General features: G+C 33.2%; 1 protein-coding gene across 3 annotated transcripts; it reads left to right on the forward strand.

Moving 5' to 3' along the window:
- Positions 1-1,067: 1,067 nt before the first annotated feature.
- Positions 1,068-14,452, forward strand: LOC119603597 (brefeldin A-inhibited guanine nucleotide-exchange protein 3). 3 transcript variants are annotated; one of them, XM_037955673.1, is made up of 8 exons: positions 1,068-1,435; positions 1,679-2,056; positions 2,251-2,384; positions 4,327-4,967; positions 5,031-5,351; positions 6,229-7,486; positions 7,548-7,918; positions 7,983-14,452. In XM_037955673.1, the coding sequence occupies exons 2-8, from the start codon at positions 1,972-1,974 to the stop codon at positions 11,233-11,235; spliced, it is 6,063 nt and encodes a 2,020-aa protein (XP_037811601.1). In that variant the 5' UTR covers positions 1,068-1,435; positions 1,679-1,971; the 3' UTR covers positions 11,236-14,452. The 3 variants fall into 3 exon arrangements, with proteins under 3 accessions (XP_037811601.1, XP_037811602.1, XP_037811600.1); XM_037955674.1 differs by having other exon boundaries at positions 1,689-2,056; XM_037955672.1 differs by having other exon boundaries at positions 1,793-2,056.
- Positions 14,453-14,764: the final 312 nt, after the last annotated feature.

Below are 14,764 nucleotides of genomic sequence, written 5' to 3' on the forward strand. Positions count from 1 at the left end.
AAATCAAAACAAAATATACGAAATAAATAAATTTACAGGAAGAAAGATATGTGTGAGTGTGTGTCTTTGGAAAAAGACAATACGAATGATAAAGAAGAATGAATTAGAAAAATAACAAAAAAATAAATAAAACAACAACAAATAATAATATTAAAAAAGGGAATTGCCATAAATTATTGATTTTTTATATAATTGAGATGAGATACACTCACTAACATACACTGAAACTAGTGAACTTTTGAGCCCCCCCCCCCCCCTTTCGAAAAGGACATGCGCACGGATGAACAATTGTCGTACTTATTAGAGAGATGGTACTATTTATGAAGGGAATTATACTGTTATGATTTCAAAAGTACTTTTTTAATTTTGTGATATAGAAAGATCGATAGATAGATAGATAGATAGATAGATAGATAGATAGATAGATAGATAGATAGATAGAGAGATAGATAGATAGATAGATAGATAGATAGATAGATAGATAGATAGATAGATAGATAGATAGATAGATAGATAGATAGATAGATAGATAGATAGATAGATAGATAGATAGATAGATAGATAGATAGATAGATAGATAGATAGATAGATAGATAGATAGATAGATAGATAGATAGATAGATGGATAGATGGATAGATAGATAGATAGATAGATAGATAGATAGATAGATAGATAGATAGATAGATAGATAGATAGATAGATAGATAGATAGATAGATAGATAGATAGATAGGATAGATAGATAGATAGATAGATAGATAGATTAGATAAATTAATTTTTGTTTTCAATTTCTTAGAAAGAGAAAAATTATGTAAAACTAATTTATACAGTAATTAGAGTTAAATTTATATACGTCATTCAATAAAGAAAATAATACAATAAAGAATTTGTTCTGAAAGAAATGAAATTAAAGCATCTGAAATAATACAGTAAAAGGATTGAAGTTTTTTATTATCAATTAAACTAGAATAATTCTAAAAGTATCTAAATAAAATTAAAGTAAAGTTTCATACTTCTGCACAAATATAGTACGAAAAATCTACTCAATTACAAACAAGAAAAGTACTCACAAATTTAAAAATGTTCATCCCCGACAAACTGTTACTATCTAGCATGGAGTACATTATTTGAGGCAAGCAATAACAGTCATTAAACGAGAGTCCATGTAGACATAAGTGAAAAAGTGAATAATTCCCGGAAAAAAACAAAATCTAAAATATAAAAATTACTTAAAAAATTGTATATACAAAATAAAAGTTAAGAAAAAATAAAAATATATAAAAAAGAAAAGTAAATTAATAACGAAAATTAATTTAATATTAAACTAACAAAAGTCTATAGATATTAAAACAAGAAATAACTAAATTTATTAATAAAAAAAGAAAATTTAAAACCTTGAATATTATTATCGTATAGCTGAAGCAAGCAAAAAGGGTACATTTTTTATGGGATACTCGTGTATGTACTTTTTTTCACTCCATGAAGTTGAGTCATCATAAATAGTGCAAACATATGTATGATGAGTGTACTATTATATGTATGAAGGAGCTTAAGGCACATATTTGAAATTTATAAAATAAAAGAAAATATTGCTTTAAGAGAAAAACGAAAAATATTTACATACACATATACAATAGAGAACATAAAATAAAGTTTTTGCAACATGAAAACACAAAGGATTTTTTAGACCTTAAGACTTATAGCTTTGTAGTCTTGTCGTTGTCATCGACATCGTAGTCATCAGTAGAGCGTCATTAACAACATCTTAAATATTGATTTATTTGTTGACAGGACAACAACAACAAAAAGCAATTACAATAACTATATCCAACAATATACATAAAGCTAAAATAAAAAGTGTAATTAAAATTTAAACTTGATGAAAATAAGCTTTCAATAAAGATATTACACAAATATAAATAATTTAAAAACAATTTGAAAAAAAGAAACAGACAAATTTCAACACAAATATGGAAGATTTATTTCTATTGATAATAAAGGAGTCTACGGGGACTAAACATAATGCCCTTCGACAGACTGCACAAATAGCATACGGTAAGTTTTTATTTTTACTTCAACAGCCAACATCATTATACATGCGTACTTTTTTCTCTTTCCTTGAAGTCCTTCTGCTATTAGCATTAGTTACATTGGAAAATTGTGTGGCTGTCTGTAGTTTAAACTACAAATGGCTGCATTATGTGCAGTATTTTTCTGATTTTCGTTTCCCTTTTTCATTGCTTTTTCAGATAAATTATATCGACAACATGGTATACATCGAGATCCATCACATGAATTGCGTTCGGTATGCTTTACAGCACTGCAAATGGCATTAGACACCAAGCGACCAAAATTTGTAACAATGGGCTTAAACGGATTGCATGTAAGTGAAGTGAAAACTTAAATACATTTTTAAAATTGTACACAATCAGACAGCTCTGCAGTTCTTAAATACAAATTAATAACCAAGAAAACTAAACTAGAAACTAGAACTGAACTAGAACTGAACTAGAACTGAACTAGAACTGAACTAGAACTGAACTAGAACTGAACTAGAACTGAACTAGAACTGAACTAGAACTGAACTAGAACTGAACTAGAACTGAACTAGAACTGAACTAGAACTGAACTAGAACTGAACTAGAACTGAACTAGAACTGAACTAGAACTGAACTAGAACTGAACTAGAACTGAACTAGAACTGAACTAGAACTGAACTAGAACTGAACTAGAACTGAACTAGAACTGAACTAGAACTGAACTAGAACTGAACTAGAACTGAACTAGAACTGAACTAGAACTGAACTAGAACTGAACTAGAACTGAACTAGAACTGAACTAGAACTACTAACTGAACTAGAACTGAACTAGAACTGAACTAGAACTGAACTAGAACTGAACTAGAATTAACTAGATCCGTTTGGGTATTATATTAAAATACTTCTAAGAAAGGATACAGTTAACTTGTTTTAAGACTACTGGGTTTCCTGAGTATTCAACACAATACAAGTACTTGTGATTGTATGTAGTTTTGTTCAATGCAACGACTACTATATATTGCACAAAAGGATCAAGTGTCGTTTTGTCTAAATGGAATATAACAATAGCACCATCGCCATCATCACCACTACCACGACCACCATTGTGTATTCTACTACTTTCTCTTAATATTGTTATTGTGTGTAGCTTTTGTTTTAATGCTCGTATTAAGGAAATATTGTGTAGAATACAAACGACAAACGTGTATAGAATTTCCTGATTTTTTTATTTAATACTCATCCATATGTGTGTGCGACAAAGGATTAAAAAATTGTAAATGTTTTGCAAAATCAAAATGTCAATTGTTCGTAGACATTGTTGGAGGAAACAGTGTGGGAAATTTAACTGAGGGCGGCGGTTGATATAGAATTCAGGCACATTTCAATATTTCTAAAATCTGAATTTTATCTTGTGATAAAGTTTAATGTTCATCCTTTGCATATCAGGTAACTTTGACTTAGTGGCAAATATTGATTAAGGAATGTAATCCGACTAGATTTAAATGTTTTTTGTTTTTTTTTTTTTTTCAATTTCTTTTTAGTTATTTATTTTCTTTATTTTTTTTTAATAAAAAAAGGCTTCACTTATTCAAATTTCGTTCAGTGTTGTTTTCTGTTTCACAAAGCATATCAAACCATTCTATGTATACTTATGAGTACTTTTATTTACAATGTATGCATTTCTAATAGTTATATATTTTTAAGTGGAATCTTGAAAAAACTTATTAAAGTTATTATTAAGGCATATTACAGAGTTTCAGAGCGAATGAAAGTAAAATTACAAATATTTATGAATGGCCTAAATTCCATAAAACAAAAAACAGAACGAAGGATGTGAAAAATAAAATCTCTAGAGATTTAACAATAAATATTTTTCATAGAATTTATATAGAAAAATTTTAAATGAAAACAGATAAAAGTAAAATTGACATTCTTTTTCAGATATCTTATAGCAAAGAATAATTCTTATAGTATTAAATTAAAAAATTGAATTTTGAGTTACACTATTTTTAATTTAATTTTAAAAATATATTAACTATTAAAATCAATTAACAGCAAAACAGTGAAAATACTATTTAACAAATTTGTCTTTTGTCTAACAAATGCAAATAAACCCTTCAGTACAAACATACAAACATGTTCAATACAATTACGTTATTATTGTTTACATTTTCTGTGTAAAGTAAATAAACCCTGACATCTAACATCTAACAAAAACAATTAAGTGGACAACAATACGTATGACAAATAATTAATTAACACACACAAATTTTACCCTATTTTCAGAGAATAATAAAAGATGAACGTTTCTATATTGGCCTGGAACCGGAAGATGATTCGGTATGGTTGCCTGCTCAACTGTTGAGAGCTACTTCTAGTATATTGCCAACAACGAGTAATGAAGATACTGTGGTTAATGTTTTAAGACTTTTTCTGGCTATGGCTTGCTCTCCTGCTTGTACCCTAAATGGGCGTCTACTCATAGAGATTCTCTCACGTTGTGGAGAATGTTGGGAATTGGGTTCGAGAGCCACCAAAGCGGCTTCTTTAGCAGCCGCCTCACAATGTTTAAGAACATTTTGTACCTTTCTCATAGAAGAGGCAGAGGATGTCAAGAAAACCGCACCCGCTGGTTTAATGACACAAACCCAGGCTACTGCCGTATATAATGAGGTAATACCGGTAATGCAGTGGCTTTGCAGTCGTTTGGTGGAACCAAATGTTACCAGTTCACCTAATAAGAAAGTGGAGAACACTTGCACTCTGTACTTAACGGAATGTATATTAACTTTGACATCATCGTTGCCACGTAATGTATATGCCAATCCGCATTTTACTTCATTTTTATGGCAAAAGTTTTGCCCTACTTTGGCGGCTGCATTGGGTTCTCCGGGAAGAGTGAATTTGGATAAGAAATTTACTTACAAGTAGGTTCTAAATTCCATAGATGGATTATTTTTAACATTCTAATACTTCATTCATATTTCCAGAGATGCTTTACACATTATTGAAAATGAGGCTAGAGGGTTTTTTACTGGTCCTGGTTTGGATGGCGCTCAGGCTCGTTGTGTTTATCTTACGGGTATTCAACTGTTAAGAATAGCTGGTTCTCATGGTTCTTTAAGGCCCATGTTAGAAGCTTTGTTCCATCGCATGCTATTGCTGCCTACACCACAAAATCGTACAGAACCCTTAAAATGTGTACGAGAAATTTTCCGTAGTCCAGAACGTTTAATCGATTTAGCTGTGATTCTTTATGCCGATAAAACTACTGCCCAGGGCTGCAGTGATGAAATGGCTCTCTTTAGATTGTAAGTAGAAAAGAGTAGAGTTCCTGTACAATACTCGTTCAGTTCTAGTTCAGTTTTAATTAGGTTCTAGTTTAGTTCTGTTCTAGTTCTGTTCTGTTCTATTCTAGTTCTGTTCTAGTTCTGTTCTAGTTCTGTTCTAGTTCTGTTCTAGTTCTGTTCTAGTTCTGTTCTAGTTCTGTTCTGTTCTAGTTCTGTTCTAGTTCTGTTCTAGTTCTGTTCTAGTTCTGTTCTAGTTCTGTTCTAGTTCTGTTCTAGTTCTGTTCTAGTTCTGTTCTAGTTCTGTTCTAGTTCTAGTTCTGTTCTAGTTCTGTTCTAGTTCTGTTCTAGTTCTGTTCTAGTTCTGTTCTAGTTCTGTTCTAGTTCTGTTCTAGTTCTGTTCTAGTTCTGTTCTAGTTCTGTTCTAGTTCTGTTCTAGTTCTGTTCTAGTTCTGTTCTAGTTCTGTTCTAGTTCTGTTCTAGTTCTGTTCTAGTTCTGTTCTGTTCTAGTTCTGTTCTAGTTCTGTTCTAGTTCTGTTCTAGTTCTGTTCTAGTTCTGTTCTAGTTCTGTTCTAGTTCTGTTCTAGTTCTGTTCTAGTTCTGTTCTAGTTCTGTTCTAGTTCTGTTCTAGTTCTGTTCTAGTTCTGTTCTAGTTCTGTTCTAGTTCTGTTCTAGTTCTGTTCTAGTTCTGTTCTAGTTCTGTTCTAGTTCTGTTCTAGTTCTGTTCTAGTTCTGTTCTAGTTCTGTTCTAGTTCTAGTTCTGTTCTAGTTCTAGTTCTGTTCTAGTTCAAGTTCACACAACGAATCTGGGACTAAAACAGGGATATTTGATAATAATCGATATCTCAATAGCATTTAAATGGAAAATCACAATAAAATATATTTCTCTTTCCCTTTTCAGAATGATCGATGCAATGGAAGAATGTGCTTATGGTGCCGGAAATGGTACTGTAGTCGAGGCCAGTTTACAAGCCAGTGTTGAATGCATGGTTGCTCTGCTGCAAAGTCTACAAGTACTTTGTACCGGCGAATTAACAGAAGGAATGATAAGTGATCAAATTGTAAATGTAGTAAACTCACGTTACGGACAATTAAAAGATGCCGACTATACTGGGCCTTTAACCTATCAGTCAATGGCCCGTTTACCGGCATCCTATCGAGATGCTGTCGTTGAATTTCGACAAAGTGTTTATGAAGCTTCATCGGGTTCAGAAAGTGATGGTGATCATCATATAGAAAATGATGCGGCTTCGAATGGTTCCGGCGATACTGAGGGACCCGAAGATGAAGAACATTCGACTTCCAGCGATGAGGCTTCTAGAGCTGAACTTAATCGCTGGCCATATACTAATCTGGAAGTGCCAGTAATTCCCGTACGATCCGATGTTGACACCGATCGTCAACATGCCCGGGATTTTGCTAAAGCTCTACACTCTGATTTGGTTCCTAAACTATTGCGTTTACGCTCATGTATTGAAGTCGACGAGGCTATGCAGGAGTTTGCCTCTGCTGTGTGTCAAGAGAACAGCGCCAATATTTCCGATTTTGATTATAACTTTACGGTCATCAATGCTGATGGCATATATTTGGCCATTTACTCGGCTTTACTGCTAAGTTGGCAACTAAAGAAAGCCGGCTATTATGCAGACATGCAGAAGGAGATCATGATACCAATGTCTGAGCAACAGTTTGTTACATCCGTCCAGAATACCGGCGTCTTGGTATATCTATCTTCAGCTTGGTTATGTGAATTGTATCAGAGTGTATTGGTCTTAAATATATTGGAATCTCTAGACAGTAATGACCAGGAGGGAGGTAATAATCGCTGTGCCTTGATCGATATGTTATGTGATGCTGGTGGTTTAGGCGCTACACAAATGATGTCCGAGTGGCAAAGACTTCAGTCGGCTAATGTTAAGTATACGGATGATGAACACAGTACGGCAAGACGTGAAGCTGCTAAAAAACTAAGTCGGCGTTTGCTGACCTGTTGTTGGGATTCCATGGTTTTGGTATTAAGTTCGGGATTGGGTGATTTGCCCTCTTCCAGTTCAAGTAAATTTGTGGCATTATCTAAACGCACTTTGAGGGTTAAAAGTAAAACTGCCAAATCGAACGGTGAGGCTTTATATGCCATGTGTTTGGATGGTTTGCACTCGGTAGGTGGAACAAGCTATTTTTAAAATTTAAGAAATTTCTAATTTCAGTTCTTTTCAACAGGCTGCTACCTTAAGCAATAACTTAAATTTACAACATTTGGCTGGCAAGATTCTTAACTTATTGGCTTCGAATGTTTGCCAAACGACGGGGCCGCGTATTTCTGCCAGTCAGGCTTTGTCGATGGATGTCGTGCTTAGCGGCGGTCTTAATTTAGGTTCCTATAGTCCAGATTGCTGGCAATCTATATTCGCTGTTTGTCGTCATGTCAGCCAGTTGGAGCATGAGATCTTTAGCATGCGTAATCCTTCGGTACCAACTTCATCGCCAAATGGCAATCGTGACATAGAGACTGGAGAGAAATTGCAATGTAATGGAGGTCAAAATGAAAAACTTAATTTAGCTTCTATACCCATAGATGATGATGAAACTTGGTGGGAACTTTAAAATAAAATTAAATATATTCGCAGTCGTTTAACTTCTCCATTTCTATTACAGTGTTGATGTCTATAGCTTCCTACAAGCTCCACTACGTAGTCCCAACACAAATATTACTTCGATTCTTAAAGTCTACTCGGGTACCAACGAAACTGTGCTACTGAGTCCCAGCGATACAACCAAAGTTCTTTGTGGACTTTCCCAGCAGGCGGAAAATCTCTTCAGTGACGCAGCCGAACGTTTAAGTTTGCCCTCATTATGCCAGTTCTTGAAAAATCTCTGTAGGGCATCCAGAGAACAGTTATACAAGAATACTACCACACGTAAAGGCAGTCGTGTGTGGTGGCCCAGCAAGGGTTGGCGTAAACATGATACTTTGCCCATGTCTTTACTTTTGCATCGTATAGGTGATGTTACTTTAAAAGTATTTCGCAGCCCCAGACCTTTATTGCACATCCTCAAGATATGGGCCATAACTGGGCCGCATCTAATGGACGCCGCTTGCCATCGCGATCGCGTTATATCAAAGCGAGCTATAGAGTATATACATGATATAGTTACGGCTTTATTGGTGGAACAATCTGAACTGCCCTACTTCCACTTTAATGAGGCTTTACTGAAACCATTTGAGAATCTTTTAAGCATGGACTCATGTGATTCTGATGTTCAGGATCAAATTGTGGCCTGTTTATATGAAATCGTGGAAGCTCATCGTACGGAAATACGTTCGGGTTGGCGTCCCTTGTTTGGCACTTTGCGCAATGCCAGAAGCCGCATGTTAAACGCAAGCAATATCATTGACATATTCAGGGTATTTTTAGATTCCGACAACACTTTGGTTTTTGCTAATGCGGGCCTCGATTGTATTTTGTGCTTACTATCATTCCTCGAGGTACCCGGCGCTGGAGGAGGAGGTGGTGGAGGAGTGGGTGGAGGTGGTGGAGGGAGTGGTTCAAATACTGGCTCATCTTCGGGTGGTGGTGGTGGCGCTGCAAATGATGATGAGAATAACTTTAGACCCACAGAATTCTTGCATGAAACTTTACGTTTCCTAGAACGTTGCTCTTCCATTTTAGGTTTCATGTACAATATGCCGAAATGCCCAAATTTCCATTCCACCTACAAGATCAAGGGTATTTCATACACACATATTATTGATGCCAACATACCCAATTCCATGGAGAACTTCACATATTTTGGCAACGATTATTTACAAACCAAAAATGAACAACATATGATTTCCTATCGCTCATTGCATATCGACAAGGAGACTATAGTAAAAATCGATGAAATGGACAAACCCTCGGGTGTACTCAAAGTATGGTTTCTTCTATTGGATGGTCTAACCAACTCCTTAATAGTTTGTCCCTATTCACATCAGGCTCCCATATTGCAGACAATCTTTAAGCATTTTAAGAATCTACTAACAAATCCCGGCATAGAATTTGGTTTCTACTGCATTAATCACTTGTTGATACCCATGATACAGGATTGGTTGAGGTATATCAATAAAACTGGCACCTCCTGGCAAATGGTAGAGAAAAATTTCAAGCATTGCTGTTGCATGACCACTGATTTGGTGGTAGATTTTATTAAAATGTCTTTGCCCGAAGTGCGCAAACAGGCAACGAATACTAGGACTCGTGTTACACAGATAGTACAACCTAAGGATAATGCTTATTCTAAGTTAAAATTTGTTACCGAGCCGGTGGAAGAGAGAGTAGCTAATGGTGTTGGAGGAGCTCAATATGATAGTACTTCCAGCGAAGAAAGTTCACAGGATTCTAAAGAGACCAGCACAAAGGTATCTAACTCGGCTACTTTGGCCTTGAAACAATTGCTGTTGGTGCTTATCGAATGTGCTGCGCAGGTCCAGGAAACAGTGGCTCGAGTAGGTGTTTCCTGCCTTAAACATGTTATACTCTCTACCGGCACTTTGTTTAATGAATACCAATGGATGATAGCCTGCTCTGCTATACATAGGGCCTGCACTGTTACCATAGCACCATTGCGCCAATTATCTTTTGCTTTTCATGAAAAATCCAACAGTTTTTATGGTGACTGTGCCAATGTTAAGGTGGCCGCTAGACGAGACAGCACCATTGAGGAATTGACACGCATATATTCTCTAGCCCAGCAGGTGTTTCTTTCTGATAATCAGCGAGAACCGGGAGCTAAATTGAACAATCATTTGGATAAACATTTAACGGATGATCGCAGCTATTCGTTCCTTTTGTATCCCCAAAATAATGGCTTCAATTCTAACCTCGATAACTTTGTCATAAGAATACCCTTCAAGACCCTAGTTGTGGGTTTGTTGGCAAATCAAATGCTTTTACAATTGGTGGCCAAACTATTGCTATCCCGTTTAAAATGTGTACCCCAGGCCGTGTCCACTTGTATTTTTGACAACTACACCACCGCTACACAGCAATGCTATGACTATGACTTGGATTTCCGTTCCAAGGAGATACTATTGCGTTGTTGCTTGCAGTTCCTAACTAGTGCATTGGAATTTGATTCTCGTCCTGGTCTTAAATTTCTTATGCAAAAGGTGGCCAATATAGAGTATGCAGCAAATCTATATAAACAAATGACTTCCTCCTGGATGATTTACTACATAGCTTTGGTCGATTCCTATTTAAACGATATTGTTATTTACAATCTAGGACCCGAGGATTTGAATTTTATTCTCGAATCCTGCTCACGTCTTAACACCACTAAGGTCAAGAAAAAGGAGAACTTTGTAAGGTACTTGTTTTGCCTACAAGACGCCTGGAATCTGGTGTGTGAACTGTACTTAAGCAACTCTACTTTGCATGATATAGAAAATGGCCGTTTACGTTCGGGAGAGGCGCAACTTAATAGTTCAGCAAAAAATATTAAATCTATGTGTATTACTTTGAATGGCAATATAGAAAATGGCAGCTCCACTGGACTGGCCGAAAACAACGATTATTCACCCCAAAGATTAACACAATCACCCGAAGAGGAAAGCGTCACCATGACCACATTAATCAGTGAGTTTCAACCTAAAAGCCGGAACAATCCATTCGATACAAATCGTCCGCAGAAACCCGAATCGGAAACTATATCACCCGAAATCGAACAACAAAGAGCTACCAGCATTCTTAAAGACTCCAATTACAAGAGACACGCTTTAGCGCAATTAGTAGTGGCTTCTATGGAATTGTTAAGATCGCTACCCGGTGAGGCGGAGGGTAATCTAAAACTATTAATGACGCCGACAATACGTGAAGCATTTCGTTTGGTGCAGTTGCAAGGCAACGAACTAAAAGTTAACCAATTTTAGGTTTTGCTTGTTGAGTTTTATTTTGACTTGTAAGTGTGTATTAATAATATGTATGACAAGCGCAACAGAGCTTTTAATCCAACCAAAAAATCCAAAATATCTCTCTCTTTTTTAAACTTTAAATCCTGAATTCCCTGCAAAACTCTCTTTCACACACTCATATACATACATACATACACATACCCACCATAAAGTATAAATATTAATTATAAAATATACATATTTACATACTACAACTACTAAAACATTAAACAAAAAAATCCTAGCCGCCCATTACCGCCCATTATAAGATTATTATAAATATATACATATTTATATACATATACCTATATACATACATATACATTAATATATATTAACTAATGAAATGTATAGTATATAATTAAAAATCTAGTCATATATTGCCTGCTTTTATAAAAAGCTTCTATATTTATATATGTATATTTATACAAAATTTTTGGTTTCATAAATTTATCATTTTTAGTTTAAAAAGGGTGTTGAAAGCATTAGTAAACCAAAAAAAAAGATCTAAGAACTGATCTTGCTACTGCCTTTAGCACCTTAATTTTCCCCTTCTTATTTGCTCATTTAGTTTTATAAAATATTTAAGTTTAAAAACCTAAACTATAAAAAAATTGGTACGATTGGAAGTGAAATATTATAACAAAAGTGACTCAAAGTAAAAACTCAACAGAGATATCAGGAATTTACTACTAAAGCAACATTTAATTATGTATTAAACTCTCTCTTTCTCTCTATTTCTCTCTAACTATCTCTATCTATTAGTCTCAGTCTCATTCTATCTCTTTTAATGCACCTAGCAGCTACAATAAAATATTGTCTATACGTCTGTATAAATAAATTATCATTAAAGACAAGCCTATTTAGTAAAAGTAAATATATGTAATATTTCATTATTTACACACAATATTTCAAATCACTCGACTTCATTTAGTCATATACTACATAACTACATAGGTACACAGAATCGTATTTCAAAAAAAAGGTTTCAAAACCATAAATATGCAAATAGTATTTACTATCTAAAGTATTGTTTAATATCTGTTAATATTGTTTAGCTGCTTTCGAGATTTAGTTAAAACTTTTATTAGTTGAACTTAGTTCTTGTTTTGTAGATTTATAAATAAGTTTTCAATATAATTTAAGGGAAAAAAGTGGAAAATTTATTTCAAAATTGCAAAATTTTTAGGATTTTCATCAGTGCGAATTTAAAATCATTATAGATTAGTTTTTAGTCGTAGTTAGTCTAGTCTTGATCAATCTATATTTTTGACTACTGATTAGTCTATAATCATGACTATTGACCAGTCTATAATGGATTAATTTATAGACTAAACTATTGGCCTTTGGTCTTGACTGTAGATCAGTCTTTGATCTTGACTACAGATTAGTATTCTGTCTATACTATAGATCAGTCAATAGCCTTAACTCATTATACAGTCTTGAGCATTTTTCAGACTCAATTCTTGATCAAAGATTAGTCTGTACTATAGATAAGTCCATAGTCTTGACTTAGGATCAACCTAAAGTCTTGACTCTAGATCTGTTTATAGTCTTGACTATAGATTAATCTATACTTTTGACTATAGATCAGTCTATAATCTTGTTTGAAGATCTGTCCAAAGTCTAGACTAAAGTCTATAGTCTTGACTAAAGATCAATCTATACTCTTGACTATATAACACTCTTGGCTATAGATCAGTCTATATTCTTGATTGAAAATCAGTCTTGACCCTAGATTCGTCTATAAATCAATTCATACTCTTGAATGTTGATAGGTATATAGTCATAATTGAAGATCTGTCTAAAGTCTTGACTATAGATCAGTGTATATTCTTAGCAATAGATCACTCTATACTCTTGACTATTAGTCTAAAGTTTTGGCTATAGATTAGTCTATAATCTTAAGTCGTGATCAGTAGTCTTTATTATAGATCAGTCGTAGTGTTCATTATAAACTAGTCTATAATTTTGTCTATTAACCAGTCTATAATCTTGAATAACGATCAGTCTATAATCTTCTACACATTCGTTTATAGTCTTTGGATAGAGATTAGTCTATTATCTTTACTATGGATAGTTTTGACGGTAGATCCCTCTATAGTCTTGACTATATAACGGTCTATAGTCTTTACTATAGATCAGTATACTACTTTTACTACATATTCTTTTATAGACTTAACTACAGATCATTCAAAAGTCTATAGTCAGTCTAGAGTTTTGGCAATAGTTCAGTACAGACAGATCTATGGTCAAGACTTTAGACCATAGATCTGTCTGAAAGTTTTCACTATAGATGAGATCAGTGATGGATCATGGAGTATATAGACTTGACTATAAATTCTAACAATTCTAAATATCAGTCTTACAATGTGTCAGAGTAATGCACTATTTTTGCACTTTGACATTTTGGTTAAAAAGAAATTTAATAAAAAATTTGTGATGTGATAATGAAATAAATTTTCAACTTTTTACAAAATGATATCTTCATATTTGCAATTTCAAAAAAACAATGTTTTGAGACCTTTTATTTAGCCATAGATTAAAAAATACAACAAAAAATAATTTTAAATTAGCTAATGCAAACAAAGCCTTTATAAACCAGAAATAAGAACGAAAATTTATAAAAAAAGTACTTTAAAAACACAAAAATATATATTTCTAAAAAAAAATAAGAAAGATCTTGTTTTAGTTAACTTAAGCCAGAGCAATTTTTTAAAAAATGGTGGAATATAAAATTTTATGAATTTCAAACTAAAAACTAAAATCTTTCAGTAGTTTAAAACATCTTTTAACTAAACACAATATTTTCACCATTAATAGCAACCACATAGTTTACAAATTGTTTGAGAACTTTACATTTAATAATAGAAAAAAACGACATTTAAACTAATCAGCTGTAATTAAACATTGTTGTTTTCTTTATGTTCAATTATATTATTTAAATTTCATTTCATAAGTAGGTCAAGTGAATAAAATAAAGAGTCCTTTTAAATGGTCAAAAAACAAGTACTTGACTATCAAACAAAATATTAAAAAAAACGCATCCATAAAAGCATGATAAACAACTATAGTTTTGGGAATTTTTAAAATAACAAATAAAATATTATAATAATATAATTATATAATTATATAAAATGGAACAAAACAAAAATTATGAAAAAATAAAAATAAAACTAAACTATTGCATCTTTACTAATACTATATTTATATGTATACACTAATGAAAATATTTCAGTTTAAAAATATAAAACATTTTTAAAATCAAACTAAAAATTAAAAAGTATTTTTATTTAAAAATTCATGGAAAAGAAACGTTGGTCCGACTATATATTCCCTGGTGTTATAAAAAATTGGTGAGTCAAAGTTATATGCAAATAACATTTATAAATAAAATTTTGTGGTTTTTATATAAATTTTAACCGCATTTGATTTAACATTGACGTCAATATAGGGATTCTAAACTGTCCAACTGATCTATACACAAAACTGTAACTGATAATATAGT

Source organism: Lucilia sericata, unplaced genomic scaffold (assembly GCF_015586225.1).
Source record: "Lucilia sericata isolate MDLA Ls3-8-SP2 unplaced genomic scaffold, ASM1558622v1 Contig000314F_arrow, whole genome shotgun sequence".
In the NCBI taxonomy this organism is placed as follows: domain Eukaryota; kingdom Metazoa; phylum Arthropoda; class Insecta; order Diptera; family Calliphoridae; genus Lucilia; species Lucilia sericata.

Excerpts from the sequence above, each read along its gene's own strand:
- LOC119603597 (XM_037955673.1), top strand. The coding sequence starts at position 1,972 with ATGGAAGATTTATTTCTATTGATAATAAAGGAGTCTACGGGGACTAAA. Across the intron at positions 4,968-5,030 it reads GATAAGAAATTTACTTACAA|AGATGCTTTACACATTATTG; the intron begins GTAGGTTCTAAA and ends TCATATTTCCAG. Across the intron at positions 5,352-6,228 it reads GAAATGGCTCTCTTTAGATT|AATGATCGATGCAATGGAAG; the intron begins GTAAGTAGAAAA and ends TTCCCTTTTCAG.